This window comes from Morus notabilis, unplaced genomic scaffold, assembly GCF_000414095.1.
Source record: "Morus notabilis unplaced genomic scaffold, ASM41409v2 Scaffold290, whole genome shotgun sequence".
NCBI lineage: Eukaryota > Viridiplantae > Streptophyta > Magnoliopsida > Rosales > Moraceae > Morus > Morus notabilis.
Window position 1 is genome coordinate 174,821 of NW_010358749.1, and position 16,545 is coordinate 191,365.

Consider the following 16,545-nt stretch of genomic DNA (forward strand, 5'->3'; position numbering starts at 1 on the left):
GGTTGAAGAAAGCGCACGCCTTGTTTCTTGATCGATTGTCTAGCCTAGTGAATGATACTTCACTTCAAAAGGAATGCCAGAAGGAACACGATGAGATGAAGAAAACTAAAAGTAATGGCATGTTGCAGAACGATGATGGTGAAACTATTCAGTCCGGGGAGAGTCAAAAGGAATGTCAGAAAGAACACGATGAGACGAAGAAAACTAAAAGTAATGGCATGTTGCAGAACGATGATGGTGAAACTATTCAGTCCGGGGAGAGTCAAAAGGAATGTCAGAAAGAACACGATGAGACGAAGAAAACTAAAAGTAATGGCATGTTGCAGAACGATGATGGTGAAACTATTCAGTCCGGGGAGAGTCAAAAGGAATGTCAGAAAGAACACGATGAGACGAAGAAAACTAAAAGTAATGGCATGTTGCAGAACGATGATGGTGAAACTATTCAGTCCGGGGAGAGTCAAAAGGAATGTCAGAAAGAACACGATGAGACGAAGAAAACTAAAAGTAATGGCATGTTGCAGAACGATGATGGTGAAACTATTCAGTCCGGGGAGAGTCATATCAATCCATGGTCGAGCTCTACCATAAAAGATCTAGTGATGAAGACTAATAGCCAGATTATGAAATATGAGGTGGGACAGTTTGGTTGTTACATTTTGAAAATGTTTGCCTTAATTGGTATGAAAAGTCATGGTTTATTTGTAATATCTTCTACTTGTTTCAGGGATGCCATTCAAGTTCTAAAGCTTACCCAAGAAAAGTGGCTTTATCTTTGCAGAATTCATCAAGAAATAAGATTGTTGAGATAGGTGATTGTAGTTATTCTGGTTTACTCTTTCCTACTGCTTTATTCCCATGGTCAAACTAGCTCCTTTTTGAGTTTGCAGATTTGGAGAAAGGCTTTCTGTTTGTTTGGTGATCTAATTTAATGATTAAGAAGAAAAAAGAGTCAAATGAGAATTTTGTTTGTCCGTTTATCTTGTTCGCTCAAGATGTAGGCACGATACTAACTTAACCAGCTTCAACTCTTTTGACCTGAGCTCGAAGGCAAATCTCCGATAAATCATATAATTATAGTAATCCTCTTGCATGCTAGGTCCGGACAAATTTTAGGAGGCGGATTTTCTTATTGTCCTGATTATGATACACAGGTGGAATAAAGTATCAGATCAAGGGATGTGCGGGACAGGGTGGTTTCGCTCAAGTTCATAAAGCATACGTCAACTCTAATCCTGATGACGTCGTTGCATTAAAGGTACTTTTCAATTCAGTAGTCTCCACGTTGATATTTCGTCTGTTTATTTTAATAGCTTCAAAATCTCTTGCAGATACAAAAGCCCCCTTTCCCTTGGGAGTTCTACATGTATCGTCAACTTGATCGACGCATCTCAGCTGAAGAAGTATGCCATTTCCTGCTTCTGTTGAGTGTTGTGTTTTTTGGTCTCTGCTGCTTTTGCATATTTACTCATTCTTGATATATCATGTTAACAGAGGTCAAGCTTTGGTTTCGCACATGGAGTGCATCTTTATACTAACTGTAGCATACTTGTCTGTGACTATCTAGCTAATGGGACGCTTCAGGTTAGTTAATACTTTATAGCATGTGATATGTACGTGGGTATCTTGCATAGTCTATATCATAATTATGCTGACATGAAACTATTGTGTAGGATGCAATAAATTCTTATGTAGTTATTGGAAAGTCCATGGAAGAAGTATTATGCATTTATTACACTATAGAGATGCTCTACATGCTTGAAGCTTTGCATGTTGCTGGTATCATTCATGGTGATTTCAAGCCTGACAATATGCTAATCCGTTATGCTAGGTAACAAGCTCTTCCATTGTGTGGAATGAAATTTGTTGCTCAGATAACGACGAAATTCTATGTTAAGTCTTTTCTGCTTCTCAACTTCCACTCTAGGTCCTAGACCTAGAATCAACCTTTTGTAGTTCACATTTTAGTCACTTATAAATCTAAGTGCCTCTGAGATTTTCTTTATAATTTTTACACTTGAATACGGTTTGAAATCCATTGTCAATGGCCATATTAGGAAATTCCTGATTCAGGTTTACTATTTTGCATTATGTGCACGACTGGAACTTGACAAAATCTGTTGTTCAAGGAAAGAAATTCAAAATGAAGAGAAACAATAAAAGTATTGTGCTAAGAAACATATCTCTTAAGGAGGTGCTGCCCTATGATTGTTACATTGCTGTTGACCTTCTATTTTGGCCTTTTATTAGATGTTAAAGTACTACATGCTTTTTGGTGATAAATAAGTCGAATGAACCCTAGTACTAGGAGTAGTTGATATCTCCAAGTTGTTACTCAGTCATTCTGAATAGCTAATCATGTAGGAACCATGTTTGTTGGTTTAACGTAACATAGAGTTACTAGAGAAAAAACTACAAGTTTAGGGAACCTTTTCATCTGTGTAATAATATTGAAACTTGGCCCTTGCGGTGTAACCATTTCTAATGAACTTATTAGTTTATGGCAGCTTTCTGTGACATATATCACCTGTTTTTTGTTTGGCAGGGATGATCTAGTAGAAGATGCATTTCCTGACAGAAGTGGTCCTTGGCGTGATCAAGTTCGTTTTGTTTACATCAAATACCAATATTTAGTTTGAGCTTTTCTTTTCTTTTCTTTTTTATTTTTTTCTTCTTTAAAGAAATTAACAAGAGCACTTCATGCAGGGTCTTTGTCTTGTTGACTGGGGAAGGGGAATAGATCTGCATCTTTTCCCTGATGGTACTGAATTTAAAGGAGATTGCAGGACTTCAGGCTTCCGTTGTGTTGAAATGCAACAGAAAAGACCATGGAAATTTCAGGCAAGCTCAGACTTTTACTAGCGTTACAAATGCAGTTACCTGTGCCATACAGTATAGACTAACTTGAAACTAATCCTCCCTGTCACTTCTCACCAGGTAGACACATATGGTCTCTGTGCTATTGTTCATCTGATGCTTCATAATTCTTACATGGACATTCAAAAGAAACCCGCACCTGATGGTGGCTATATTTATCTTCCCATGTCATCTTTTAGACGGTATTTCATCCATTTCTTCATACATCACTTTCTACATCATGGCTTGTAATCCTGAAACCTGAGCAATTACTGTATTCATGTTTTTCTCTCACCATAATCCGACTTATATTGTGCTCCTTGAATTTCACTTTGTAGATATTGGAAGGTTGATCTCTGGAAGAATCTCTTCACTAAACTTCTCAATACTAGCGCCAGCGACAATGACACGCAGTTATTACGGGATTTAAGAGAGTCCTTCCACGATTACATGTGCTCAAACCCTAAGCTCATACAGAAGCTGAAAGAATTGCTGGTGAAGCAAAGAGCTTCATTGTGTTCTGCTTAGTGTCATCTTTGATTATATGAATCTCTAAACTTATGGTTGAGTCTCTTGTATAGATCTACTTCAAGATTCGTGTACATCCCAACTAAAATTACAAACCCCTGTTGTAAGCTTCCTGATGTTTCTTTCTTTCTTCAAAACTAGAAATAATTAATGAAGCGGGTGTATTTGAACCTATTGGAGATGGGCGTAGAATTCCACCTGGCTAAACCTGCCAGCACTTTCGATAATGTAAATCTTGACCATGATATTATCATCTCCAAAGTGTCCAAGTGTTAAACATTGACTTAAGAATTGATGTATGAACAATGTAAAGATGACAGCTATGACAGAGATTATACATTGTTCTATTTCAACCACCAAATACATTATGCTATACAATGTAAAGACAATCTTATGCTTGCTGTCTTTTTTTTTTCCCTTTGCCCCTTTTCCAGTTGCTGTTGTTTTCAAGGCTATTGCTTTCTCCTTCTCTCTCTCTCTCTCTCTCTCTCTCTTTTATTTTTATTTTTGTGGGGTGGGGGTGGTGCTGGTGCTGGAAATTATATAACTTATTCGATATTGTTGTCGTTTTCCGATAATTGCATTGCACGATTCTTGTCGTATGTTTTGTTGTATGTTTGCTGTTATTATCAATTATTGTTTCACAAGAATTCGCCGCACTATTGCCGTTTCTAAGTTTTACTCTCGCTTCTGTGATTTTATTGTCATTTTTAAGTTTCGTTCACGTTGTAGTATCATGAACATGCACGTTTTTATGTTCGGTTGTTTTCGTCGTTTAATTTTATATTGCTGCCATTTTTATTATTCCTGCCGGTTCATGTCAAAAGTTTCTAATCGTTGTAAACTTTCCTTGAAAAATCCTGATAGCGCACGTTCTGAAAAATTGTTTTTCACAATGTTTATTAGTGCACGTTGTTAAATCTTATTCTTCTTCTTCTTCTTGTAATGTCACTAAGAATGTGGGAGCTACTCACTTTTTAAGGGCTTCGGTGCATGGATTTTACAAAGTTGCACGACCTTGTTTCATTTTATTCGTCATGCTCCATAAACTCTTACGCTTCACAAGATAAATCGTCCATAATCTGACGGAGTTGGAGACACTCAAGGTCAGCAGAAGAAACGAGATTAAATTGAATAATAATTTGTCGTAATTCGGCACCTCTTCTTCTGTTGAACTATATTCATTTATGGTAATTAGGTACCTCTTCTTCTGTTGAACTACTCTCTCTCTCTCTCTCTCTCTCTCTCTCTCTCCTCTGTTGAACATGGTAATTGCATTACAAATCGAAGATATACAAACCGAAACCGTCAGTATGTTCGACTAAACGTGTACTCATGGATTGACAAACACGAATACCATTTTTGTTGAACTGCTCATAGATATTGATGAACACACTTATTTCGTTATCCAACATTTCTACAGAAGTACATTTTGGAATGGTGAGTCATGAAACTTCCCTGAAGTAGACCCTTTAACATATAGATGCTATTTTGGAATTTGGATTATAGATATGATAATTCAACTACTATTTATTGATTGTTATTATTTTATAATAAACTGCTCAATTCTAGCCATTGTAATACTACAGAAAGCAATTGTTACCAGAGTCTAAAGCAGTACTTCAGTAAAAAAATAAAAATAAAAATGTATTCTGCTTAGTGCCTCCTTGATCATTAATTGTCCAGAGCATTTTATTTAGCGTATTTTGTTCTCTCTCTCTCTCTCTCATGCATTATATCCCAACTATATACAAACTCCACTATTTTTAGCTTTCTGATTCTGATTACGTAAACATCTTTTGTGTGTGAAACATTATTGTAAAACTATATAGGATAACTCCACTTCAACGGAGCATGTATATCATATACATTTGCCATTTGCTAATATATAATACAGTATTTATTGGTTAGTATAGTTATCAGTACTATCTTTCTTATAATATGTCTCTTGGAAAACTGTGAAATGGAAAACAATACAGAAATGGAAAAAAAAAACAAAAAACAAAATATGACTGTGGGGAAAGTACGATGGCATGGAAGCCCAAAAGAGAGAGTGTTAGTTTTGTTAAATTCAATGGAGGGGAAAGGCTAAATTCGTAATTCATGCAAAACCCTAATTGCCATTCCTGGCTCTGCTTTGGGATGCTTCGCCTCCAAAGCAGCTGAAGAAGAAAGGTGCGTTTTTTAAGCATAAACCCTCATGGTATTTTACTTATTTTTGTTTTGTTCAGTTTGTTTGGTTAATGGGAAACTGAATGAAAAAAGAAACTAGAAAAAAATGGAGATAATCGTATTTATTTGGTTATGTGTTTATTTATTGATTTATTTTCCTGTTTTGGCTCAAATAGCCTTAGATGAGTTCATTCCCTTGTTTTGTTTAAATTTAGCGTCTTGCGCTTTTTGACTCTTAGAATTAATTAATTTGTGTTCTTGGCTTCTTGCAAATATGGTGTGTGCATATAGTTATTTATTCATTATTGTTATAAGGAACAAGTTTGATTAAAAAAAGAAAAATTTATAAAAAGAATTCCGAGTGCCTTTGGCTTTGAGTTTGGATACAAGAAGTTGATTTTCTTTTGTTTTAATTTTTTTTAAAGACTTTCATTTTTTTTATAGAAGGTTCTGCATTAATTCATCATTTGGCTTAAATCTTCATTTTGCACTGGCTTTTTATGATTAGTTTGTAAGGGAAAGAAAAAGGGCCCACTAACTCTTTTCTGAGTCCGAAATCGAATCAATGGAATATAAAAATTAATTTTTAAGTTCATATCTTTTCTGAGAATAAGATTATTAGCAACAAAAATATTATATTCCAAATTATGATATTTGAGACAAGAAGTGGACTATGTTAGACGTGAAACAAAATGCTGATTTTCTTTCTCCTAATTCATTTTCGATCCCATTTTGGAAGGACTAAAGTACAAAAATTACTAAACGTGACTTCTTGGAGCTTGGCATATATGTTTCTGTACATATTTACTTATATATATACAGTTTTTTTTTTAAAGAAAATGTACATATTTACATTCACACCTTACAAAGCTATCAGAGTTGGGTTTGAAATTTTTCTGTAGATGGAATAGTAATTCGTACATATATAAGTCCTTATAGTCTAAAGAGTTGGGTTTTGGTTGTATAAAACTGCAACACTTTTGTGTAAATTTGATATTTTATTTTATTAAAATTTTTGCTGGATTCTTTAATAAATGTTATGATCTATTAACTACAACACTGTTGGGTAAATTCTATATTTTATTTCATTAAAATTTTTGCTGGATTCTTTAATAAATGTTATGAACTGTTTTGTAAAAACTTGGACATAAATGATCACATATAATTTCTTTGATTTTGTCAGCAACTCAAAGCAGGTAATTGATGTGAGATGAGACGTAGCCTGAGAAGTTAATTTCAAAACAGAATTTTATATTATATATATATGTTTTGAAAAAAAAAGAAAAAAAGAAACTGAATTCCAATGACCATCGCTGATTAACTGTATTGGCCTTTTCTCCGTTTTTTTCCCCTGTTCCCGAACAAATTTGTCTCCTTGTTTATTCATTTTAAAGAAATCATCTTTACACATATAAATATGAATGATAAGAGGTAATGATGAATTAATATGTGGTGGTCATTTCCTTTTGAAATAAAAACAGAACATAGATTTTCTACTCTGTATAAGCAAGAACAGCAGATGCTTTTATGCTATTTACTACTACTTCTGACATCAGTGAAACAATTATTTTACCAAAGAAAACTAGCCCCTTTACCTTAATTTGCATGGATAACTTACAATCTCATTCCCCTTCAGGTGACCGGGGTTACCGCAGAATGGCGAACGCAAAGCAGCATCTATCAGTACATGAGAAGATATCCATGCACAACAGAAACCATGGTATGAACTTTTCATATGCGAATGCTGCAGGCTTGAAGATTCCTTTGAGCCTTACAACATGCCAAAGCAGTACTGGCCTCCCACATTTCTCACCGGGAGCTTGCTCCGCTAGAGGCGCGAAAGGTCTTGCTTTGCCTGATGTCGGACGGGGTATTTTCGGCGTAGCAGCAGTTATGGCAATGACAGCAGTGGCTCCTTTCAATCGAGTTAAACTGTTGCTTCAGAATCAGAATGAGATGCTTAATTCTGGTCGGCTTTCTGGACTGACTGCTTTGCCCGAACTATTAGGAATGAAGGCTTCCTTTCCCTCTGGAGAGGAAACACTGCTAATGTCATTAGATACTTCATCGCCCAGGTGAGCTCAAAATTAGCACTTGGATTAACTCTGTTTTATGTTCTCCTGGTACTTTTTTTTTTTTTTGGCTGAATGTTCTCCTGGTCCTTACTTCTTACTTATGACTTCTTAAAAATTTTGGTTCCAAAACACAAATCTTTCCAACTTCCAGCTCTAAGGTTTTTTTTTTTTTTTTTTATTATTATTTTTCTTTTTATATAAGCTTTTGAATTATGATAGTGGTTTTATACACACACACTTTCTGCGGGGCATTTTATTAGTATTTTATCTTTCTGAAGAGTTCAAATCAAAATCATATCAAACCGAACAATATGTAGATCTAATAGTTCAGAACACTACAGATTAGATAAAACACATTTTGTTTTCCGTGTGTGCCGTTCCAAAGAATTCTCCATATTTTGTGCCCTCTTATAATAACACTTGATTCTTAAAACTTGCAAGTCCCAACATTTGTTTTTAATGATTACTTAAGACGAGTTTTCTGCTCTAATAAAGACAGATTGTCATTGGAAATCGTTTGCTCGGAACCGGCAGCACAAAGTGCAGTTAGTGTTTCATCTCCATTCTTTGCCTACTCACTGGACTATGCCAACACACGTTTGGCTACTGATATCAAGGCGTCCGCCAAAGGCACTACTTGTCCCTCTATTGGCTTTGTTTGTGCCCCCGATTACGCCAAAAACAATGATATCAAGGCTGGTGAGAGGCAGTTTAATGGTTTAGTTGACGTTTACGAGAAAACCCTCAGGTCTGATGGTATTGCCGGTCTTTATCGCGGATTCAACACCGCATGCGTTGGCAAAATCGTGTTTGATGGACTCTACTTTGGAATGACCAATTCACTGATCAAGCCTGTGGTTCTCAACAGCGAGTCACCGCGGGTCGGCTCAAATATTTTGAACTCAAAGCAGCATCAACCACAACTGTTTTCAACTTCTAGTTCGAGATTGTGAGAATAAAACATGACTGTTGATAGTAGGAGCTCAAATTTCATACAATAGATAGTAGCAATCACAACTCACAAAGTCACAACTTATTAGTATTGTTTTCCCCATTATTAGGATCTGCGATTTCATGTGGAATATTCTCCGCCTTGATTTAACATACAAATGCTTTGAGAGTGATCAGCATATATACTCTCCCTTTGGTTCATTTAGTCTCAAGAGGCTTGTTTATGTTCACTTCTGGTGTCGTTTTGACTTCTTGTTTTCAGGGTAAGCACTTCATTGCAGAAGCCATGCTTCATGGCTGGGTCATTCTTGGTCTACGACTCGTCCGTTACCCTTTCGACACGGTGAGCAGAAGGATGATGATGACTTCGGGTTGTCAAGCCGTTAAATGCAAAGACTCTTACGACGCTTTTACTCGAATCATCAAGCTCCGGCGCAATGGTTTTTCCTGTTGCTGCTGCATCTGCTCTGTTGATTACTTTGGATTTAATAGTTACAATGTAGGGGTCTCTTTTATGGATAGAACAACATATTTATATATGGACGAAAAATACTATCGGTACTAATTTCCACCTAGGATTTATCTAGCAGATTTCTCTATTTATCCATGATGAGGACGAAATTTTTTTTTTTTAAAACCCACCTCTAATATATTGTACTAATTCAGTTTGCTTTATTAGTTCAAAAGTGGATTGATCTCCAGGAAAAATTCATTCACAAAACTGATCCATAGTCGTAATAACCCAGCCGAAAGGATATATAGACGAATTTTCAGTGGTAATAATTTCACGATGATTACTCATCAAATATATATATCCGTGCAGAAATCTTAAGTGTCAAATATTGTCTTACTCTATTTAGCCAAAAAAAAAAGGAGAAAAGAAAAAAAGAAAATATTTTGCCTTACTCTAGAAATTTACGAATGAAAAAACAATATTCCAACGTATAAGCTATAACAGCGTTTTGTACTGTTGTTCTGTGGGCAAAAATATGTCCATGTAAAATATATAGGCTCTTGTATTCGTAAATAATGACTGTTATTTAGTCTTAGTAAATAATGACTGTTATTTTGTTGGTGGTCTGATTATTACCTCAGGAGAAGCCATCAAGTATAAGAACTGGGATGCATTTAGCCCTAAAATCACACTTTGAAGGGTTTTGTTGCCAAATATTTGCACACTTCTGACATGCCACGGTGCATGCATGCATACACACACGCGCGCGCGCGCGCGCGCGCACACACACACACACACACACACACATATATATATATATATATATATATTTAGCGACGAAAACAAATATAGTTGTAGTCATGTTATGACAACATGTCCACACTCTTTACCCTTGTCTTTGCAAAACTTATTAAGCTCTACAAACGTTACATTAAGAATGGTTACCATGGAAACGTACATTATGTGTAATGGAAACGTACATTTTTCTGGCCCTTTAAATATCATTAGCATGCATATATATATATATATATATATATGTGTGTGTGTATGTGTGTAGATGTCTTTTAAATGGTTATTATTTTATGGTAGTTATTCATTAAATAATACGTTTTTATGGTAGTTATCTATTAAATATAAAAATACAATAATGTGGTGTGATAAGATTTTACTTTCAATATAATTGTCATAATTTTTCTTAATCAACTGTTTAATTTATTAAAGCCGTCGGGTCATTATCTCACGGTTAAACAATGATTGTGGGTGCAGTACTATGGACTAGTTTATGTTAAAAAAGGGGAAACTAAATTCCATTACGTAATAAGGTTTCATGGGATAATTTTTTATAGCATTAAAAAAAGTTGCGCACCAACTGTTTTAATCATTTTTTTCACGTCAGTAATTGCATAAAGTATATAGGGAATGACGTATAGCATATTTTTAAAAAAAAACCTGAAGAAAATAGTAGATTTTAAATAAATTTAAAACTATTTAAAATAAATAGTAGTTTAATATGCACATGTTTTATTTATGATTAGAAAAAAAGATATTTTTCATGTAAATTTTCTTCCGACTAGTAAAGATTTTTTTCACGTAAATGAAGATTTTCTACCACTAAGTTGTGTACATATTTCATTTATCATTTAAAAAAAAGATCTTTTTTATGTAAATTTTCTTATAATTTACATGGTAAATTGCTATTTATTTTAAATAATTTTAAAATCTAATAGTTACTTAATTAGTTTCACAAATTTGCTATTTACTACAATTTTCTTAAATTATAATTATTTATTAACAATGACACAGTGCTGACTTTTGGGAGTTAATATAGTTACTTAAAAATTATAATATCACATAAAGCAAAAGAAAATAATCAAAACTAATGTTCTTGAAATACTTTTTTTTAATGCTACACAATAAATTAACTCAAGTGATGATATATTCTCTAAAAAAAAAAAATTTAGGTCAATAAATCAACCCGAGTTTAATTTTATTAGACGATCAATTATCAATAGGTATAATGCTCGACGAATTAACTTGGCCAATAATATTGCATGTTTTGCGAAAAAATGGAATATTAACCCCATTTTTACTTAAAAGGGCACAATCGTTAAAACAAATTCAGAAAAAGGCAAATTCGTCGGTAGACTAGAGCTAGCCTCCATTTTTAGGTGCCTAATTAGCTAGTCTCGTCTGCTTCGTTTTCCATGCATACTAGCTCTAGCTAGCTTAGTGTGACAATCATCAATTTCTTGGGGCATAAAATTAAAAAAAGAGTAAGTTGTGCAGTTTCACATCGTTTGAAGATAAAAATAGATCCTGATTTATAAGGGATGACACCACCTTCTAATGGTATGAGGATTTTTAGGGTGAAGCCCAAAAGTAAAAACTGTGCAGGCTCAGACCCAAAGCAGATAATATCATACCATATGGGGGTACGAGTCATTACACTTAGTTATATCGAACGTCAAAGTTTCATCTAAAATAGGTGCGTCTTTGATGCTCTAATGGCACACTTGATATGTTATTCTAGCTACTCGATCGATCCTAATTCATATATGAAATGTAATTACCGATTGATTGTGAGTATTTACATTTGATTTCATCTTGTTTGTTTGGCTGCTGAGAAAATAGCTTAACAAGAAAGAAAATAAGAATTCGGTCTTGAACTTAGAAGCATTACTTGCATGATTACTTACCTGTAGTAATAACGTCCTTTTTGTAAATCGGCAAATAAAATCTCTTAACAGTACTGACACAACGTCCTTTTTATTATTATTTGTTTTATATAGACGTTATTTTACGATCCGAAATAATTTATTATCTGATAATATGCTTTTTTTGGTTTAATTATAAGCATTTTACTTTTCTCTTTTTTACTTTGGACCAGAATTTTCCGAAAAGTGACATTACGATAGTTAGGATTTTGTAAGAAGTGCCTTAAACTTGGTCCTTTTGAATTTAATGATCAGGAATATTTAATAGTTGAGACCAAGTCTTTTTGCTATTTTGAGTTTCATGAAGTAAATACGAAAAATAACATTTTAACTTCTTAGACGTGAGAATGAGGGATGTATATATATGATCTTACCTTTTACCTTTTTTATTGGATCTCTTAATTACATGCTGTTATTAATTTGATCTCTCTTGGAAGGACTAAAAAAAGATTATATAACTATTGAAAAAAAATTCTCTTGCTGGAGTAGGACATATAGAAAAGTACAAGTTTTTTTTTTTTGTGAGTTTATCATTATATTAATTAGTAGCTTATATTTGGTAAAGATTTAGTACAATATATATATATATATATATTTTGTTGCTAATGTAGTACAATTGTAATTAGGCACCCTGTTTGGCTTCGTTGTTTCTTTTTTTTTTTCAATATATAATTTGTTCCTAATTTTGCATTTCTAAATGATGTTTAATATTGAAGTTAGATGCAAAAATGTTACTTGTTTTCTGTGTCTTTGGATCTGTAACCCAAAATAGGCATTTTATATAATGTTTGAACTGTTAGGATTTCTAAATGATCTAAACATGCTCCTAAGGATCTAAATGGCAATTAGATCAATGCGGAATTGAAATATACGGATCGAGAAAAAACACCTCCGGCCATTGAAGCTCTCGGTGGAAAAACAGAAACTCAGGTTTTTGGTTCTTCTAAACCTTTTCAATCTCTCGTTTGATGGTGTATATTCTGACTGAATGGAGATAGCAAGCTTAGGGACCCAAAACCAATGTCCTCTGTCCTCTTTTATAGACTCTGCCCATCACAGAGTCTTTCTTGGACGCTCGGACGTGGGCGCGTCGTGGACAATTGAAGATGAATGTGAGATGAACGTGACCAATCACGTTCTTTAAGTGGGAAATATAATGGACCACGTTTTGAGAGAATTGTTTCGGTTGGTTACCGAAACTTAAGGAAAAGAAATCCAATATGAACAGTGTCTGACAATTCGCCTGAGAAAATATTCCCACTGTTGCATAATAACAGGGGAGATTTTGAAAATAGTTAAGGGATAGTGTTGTTAAAAAGTTTAGCCATTCTACCAATATATATATATATATAAATGATTCGTAAAACAGTTCAAATCACAATTTAAATTTTTTGCTACAGTATTTTCGTTTACAAGAATTCAAATTCAACATTTTCTAAACATAAATTTATTTTTGAACTCAAATTCTCAACTCGAACGAGCGAAAAGAACATGGAGTCTTACCATATTTTGGCCCCGTTCATTTCACTTATTCGAGTTTAGAATTCGAGTTTTACTATAGTAAAAAGCTCTTAAAAACAGTTACATTTAATTTTTTTACTACAATAAAAAACTCTCATATAAGTCACGTCTCAATTCAAATTAAAAATTTAAATAAGCGAATTAAATGAGCCCTTCGTCTTTTAGACGTGTTAATAATTGGCTGTGAATTACATCTTATCGGGTTTCTTCTCTGCTTAATTTTACCTTATGAACTGAGATTTTGATATATAATAATCATATATTTTACAGGGTGATCACCTAGGTTACACAGCATGGCGAATGGGTCGCAGCATCCATCAGTGCATGAGAAAATCCATGGAATTGGAAAGTCTTACCATAATTCTTCTAGGCTTTCCTCTCACATATCTTATCAATCTAGGCCTGTTCCGCAGTCCTCTGCAAAGCAGTACTACCAACCGGCCAAATGTGCAGGTCATTTCCGCCGAAGCTCCATCGGAGAAAGGCGCAAGCGGTCTGTGGTCTTTGTATTTTCCCGGCATTCTCACAAGAACTGTAGTTGCTCCAATTGAACGTGTCAAATTGTTGATTCAAAAGGCGGCTTTCGGAGCCATACAAGGGAATTACTAACTGCTTTGCCCGGACTATGAAGAACGAAGGCTTCCTTTCCCTGTGGAGAGGAAACACCGTTAATCTCGTCAGATCTGTCACAATCATGGTCAAGATATACTAATCTCAATTCATCTCACTTCCATGCACGTCATAAATTTTTTTTTTATCATGAACGTATTCGTGTATAGATTTTGTAGAACTAAAATAACTGTTTTGTTTCTGTCTTTTCATTTTACCTTTAATAACTTAATTTCTAGTTTCATGATTCGTTATGAAAAATATTACTTTTATATGGCAGGGCTTGGATCACCTGTACTATGATTGGGACTATTTCACGAGGCATTTCGATTTCACGATGAACAAAGACAAAGGTTATGATCGCGACTGGAACCGAATTGCTCGGAAAATGGCAGGAGAGAGTGCTCTTGGTGTTTCATCTCTTTTCATTGTATACCCCTTTGACACGCCTACACTCTGAGGCCTCTGGTTCTCGTTGGCAACTTGGAGGTCAGTAAATCAATATATACCCTTTTGACTTGTGAAGTAGCTAAATAAACATATAAACGATGTACAAGTTTGGCAGGGGATGAAAATTCGGGTAAGTAAGAGGTGGCGTTGTTGAGTTGGAGTGATTTTTAAAACGGAAAAAAAGATGTGAGGGATAAAATCTCATGAGGAACCACACTCTAAAAATCTCCAATTTTGGAGACAAAATTGAGGATAAAACTTTGGTTGAGGAAAACAAAAAAAGGTGGAACATTACCAAATTATTCTCATGATAAAATTTGAAAAAGGAAGAAAAACGGTATAGGTAAAATAGCACTTTAATACAACCGTTATCACCCACCTGCAATACAAGGTATTTAACAAAGGTCATTTTAACTTTTTTTTTAGCTGTTGGAAAAAGGTAATTTTACTTTCTCTTGTCTAATCTTTATTATACCAAAAAAAAAAAAAAAAAAAATTATTAGCAAAATCGTTCCTTTCTACCAAGCAAACATAGTGTTAGAGACCGAGTAAGGCGATCGATATGGGATTAACTCTGCCTATACTCAGGAGACGTGTTAATGATATATAATTGTTGATACAGGATAATTTCTTTGCTGGGGTCATGGTTAAATATAGGGTCATTTTTGGTGCTGCAATGGCTTGTTACCCTTTTGACACTGTGCGGAGAAGGAATATGATGACCTTAGGAGAAGCCATCATGTACAAGAATTCTTGGGATGCATTTAACCAAATCATAAAAAATGAGGGCGCTAAATCTCTCTTTAAGGGCTTTGGTGCAAAAATTCTCCACACTTCTGCTATAACTGTTGCTTTTGTTGGCTGCAGACAATTCTACTTCTCAAGTATATAAGCAGCGGCAGTCGTGACTACTTACTGAGGGCCACAAACGTATCTGCTTTATGAAGACAATAACACAATATTGAGAGATTTAATTTATTGTGATTAAATTGTATTGAACATTTATGGATTTTGAACACCATTTTACAACTTTCAACGTTTTACTTGACCAAGCTTATGAGAAATATAACAGTTGAGGATATGTGGTTGCTTCAATTCTCTCATATTAAAACCTTTTATTCTAAGATTTGTATGATTATTATAAATTTTAGAATATGGTTGTCTGTGTCAATTCTATAGGTTGAAAATTTCTTCTTGCCTGTTGGGGGGAAAAAAAAAATAATGCATGCTATTCTTCTTTTGATGTTCTTCCTCCTACTTTTTCCCGGATAAACTTCAAAAATTATCCCTAATACTTAACCTATGCACCTGTACCGTAGCCTTGAACTTCAACTTATGTAAATTTACTACCAAGTATAGTATCGCCAAATCTAGTATAAAAAATAGAATTACATTTCCCCTAAAAAAACAATAGAATTGCATTAGAGTGGTTTTTTTTTTCCTTTTTTTTTTTATATAAAAAAACTAAGATAAGAATAGCTTTTCTATTCCTTTTTGTTCCATTATCATTGTTAGGATAAAAATTAGCATCATGATCACCACCGTATACATGGACAATATTTTTTAAAAAATGTCAACTTGGATCGACTGAAGTCAATTGGAAGTAAAATCAACTCGAAGCGATTGGAGAAACCTGACGACAAGAGACTTGCGGGAATGGAAAAGTCAACCAAGGAAAATAGAAACTATCCAATCTAAGAAAAAGGGAAAGTAGAGGATCTTCTCCTATAAATAAGGGACGGAGATCTCAAATCAATCATCTTATGATCCCTCTCTTTATGTTCATACCCTCTCTCTCTAAATTCCATTCTCTTCTTTCTCACATTCTCATACTTTATTGTAATTGTAATTTTCTCAAGATATAGTGAAGCTCTGAGACCTTACAATGGATATACCCTGGGATTATCAGAATCCGTGTGTCAATTTATTTTCCTGCACTTTACATTCTCATTCTAGTAACATATCAACTCAAATCGACTCGAATCAATTCACCAACGCGATCAACTTCCAAGAACAACCATTGATCCTCTAAATAAATTTAATTGTAGAATCTGACCTCTATAATCGTTCTATTGTTGCTACCAAAAGCACCCTTTACTAGCTTGAGTACCAATTTACCACTTCACCAGTTATATGTATAATAATATTTTACTTATTATTAAAAAGTCTTGAAAAAAAAATAGATAAAAAAAATGTTTTTTTATTTACTATACTG

At 34.2% G+C, this 16,545-nt stretch overlaps 2 protein-coding genes across 2 annotated transcripts in view; both read left to right on the forward strand.

The window, feature by feature from the left end:
- LOC21393618 (mitotic checkpoint serine/threonine-protein kinase BUB1) overlaps window positions 1-3,737 on the forward strand; it is a 4,858-nt gene extending 1,121 nt beyond the window's left edge. Inside the window, exons 4-14 of the mRNA XM_024162438.1 lie at window positions 1-95; window positions 528-635; window positions 728-812; window positions 1,155-1,258; window positions 1,332-1,403; window positions 1,495-1,584; window positions 1,674-1,831; window positions 2,546-2,600; window positions 2,707-2,841; window positions 2,938-3,059; window positions 3,195-3,737. Coding sequence (XP_024018206.1) covers window positions 1-95; window positions 528-635; window positions 728-812; window positions 1,155-1,258; window positions 1,332-1,403; window positions 1,495-1,584; window positions 1,674-1,831; window positions 2,546-2,600; window positions 2,707-2,841; window positions 2,938-3,059; window positions 3,195-3,384 — 1,214 coding nt within the window. The 3' untranslated portion in view covers window positions 3,385-3,737. The remainder of the gene's footprint in view (window positions 96-527; window positions 636-727; window positions 813-1,154; window positions 1,259-1,331; window positions 1,404-1,494; window positions 1,585-1,673; window positions 1,832-2,545; window positions 2,601-2,706; window positions 2,842-2,937; window positions 3,060-3,194) is intronic.
- Window positions 3,738-7,212: 3,475 nt separating this feature from the next.
- On the forward strand, window positions 7,213-15,222 carry LOC21393619 (ADP,ATP carrier protein, mitochondrial). The gene is made up of 3 exons (XM_024162425.1): window positions 7,213-7,631; window positions 8,131-8,512; window positions 14,953-15,222. Exons 1-3 carry the CDS (start codon window positions 7,213-7,215, stop codon window positions 15,220-15,222), a joined length of 1,071 nt encoding a protein of 356 aa, XP_024018193.1.
- The last annotated feature ends 1,323 nt before the right edge of the window (window positions 15,223-16,545 follow it).

Excerpts from the sequence above, each read along its gene's own strand:
- LOC21393619 (XM_024162425.1), top strand. The coding sequence starts at position 7,213 with ATGGCGAACGCAAAGCAGCATCTATCAGTACATGAGAAGATATCCATG. Across the intron at positions 7,632-8,130 it reads TTAGATACTTCATCGCCCAG|ATTGTCATTGGAAATCGTTT; the intron begins GTGAGCTCAAAA and ends TAATAAAGACAG. Across the intron at positions 8,513-14,952 it reads TCAACAGCGAGTCACCGCGG|GATAATTTCTTTGCTGGGGT; the intron begins GTCGGCTCAAAT and ends TTGTTGATACAG.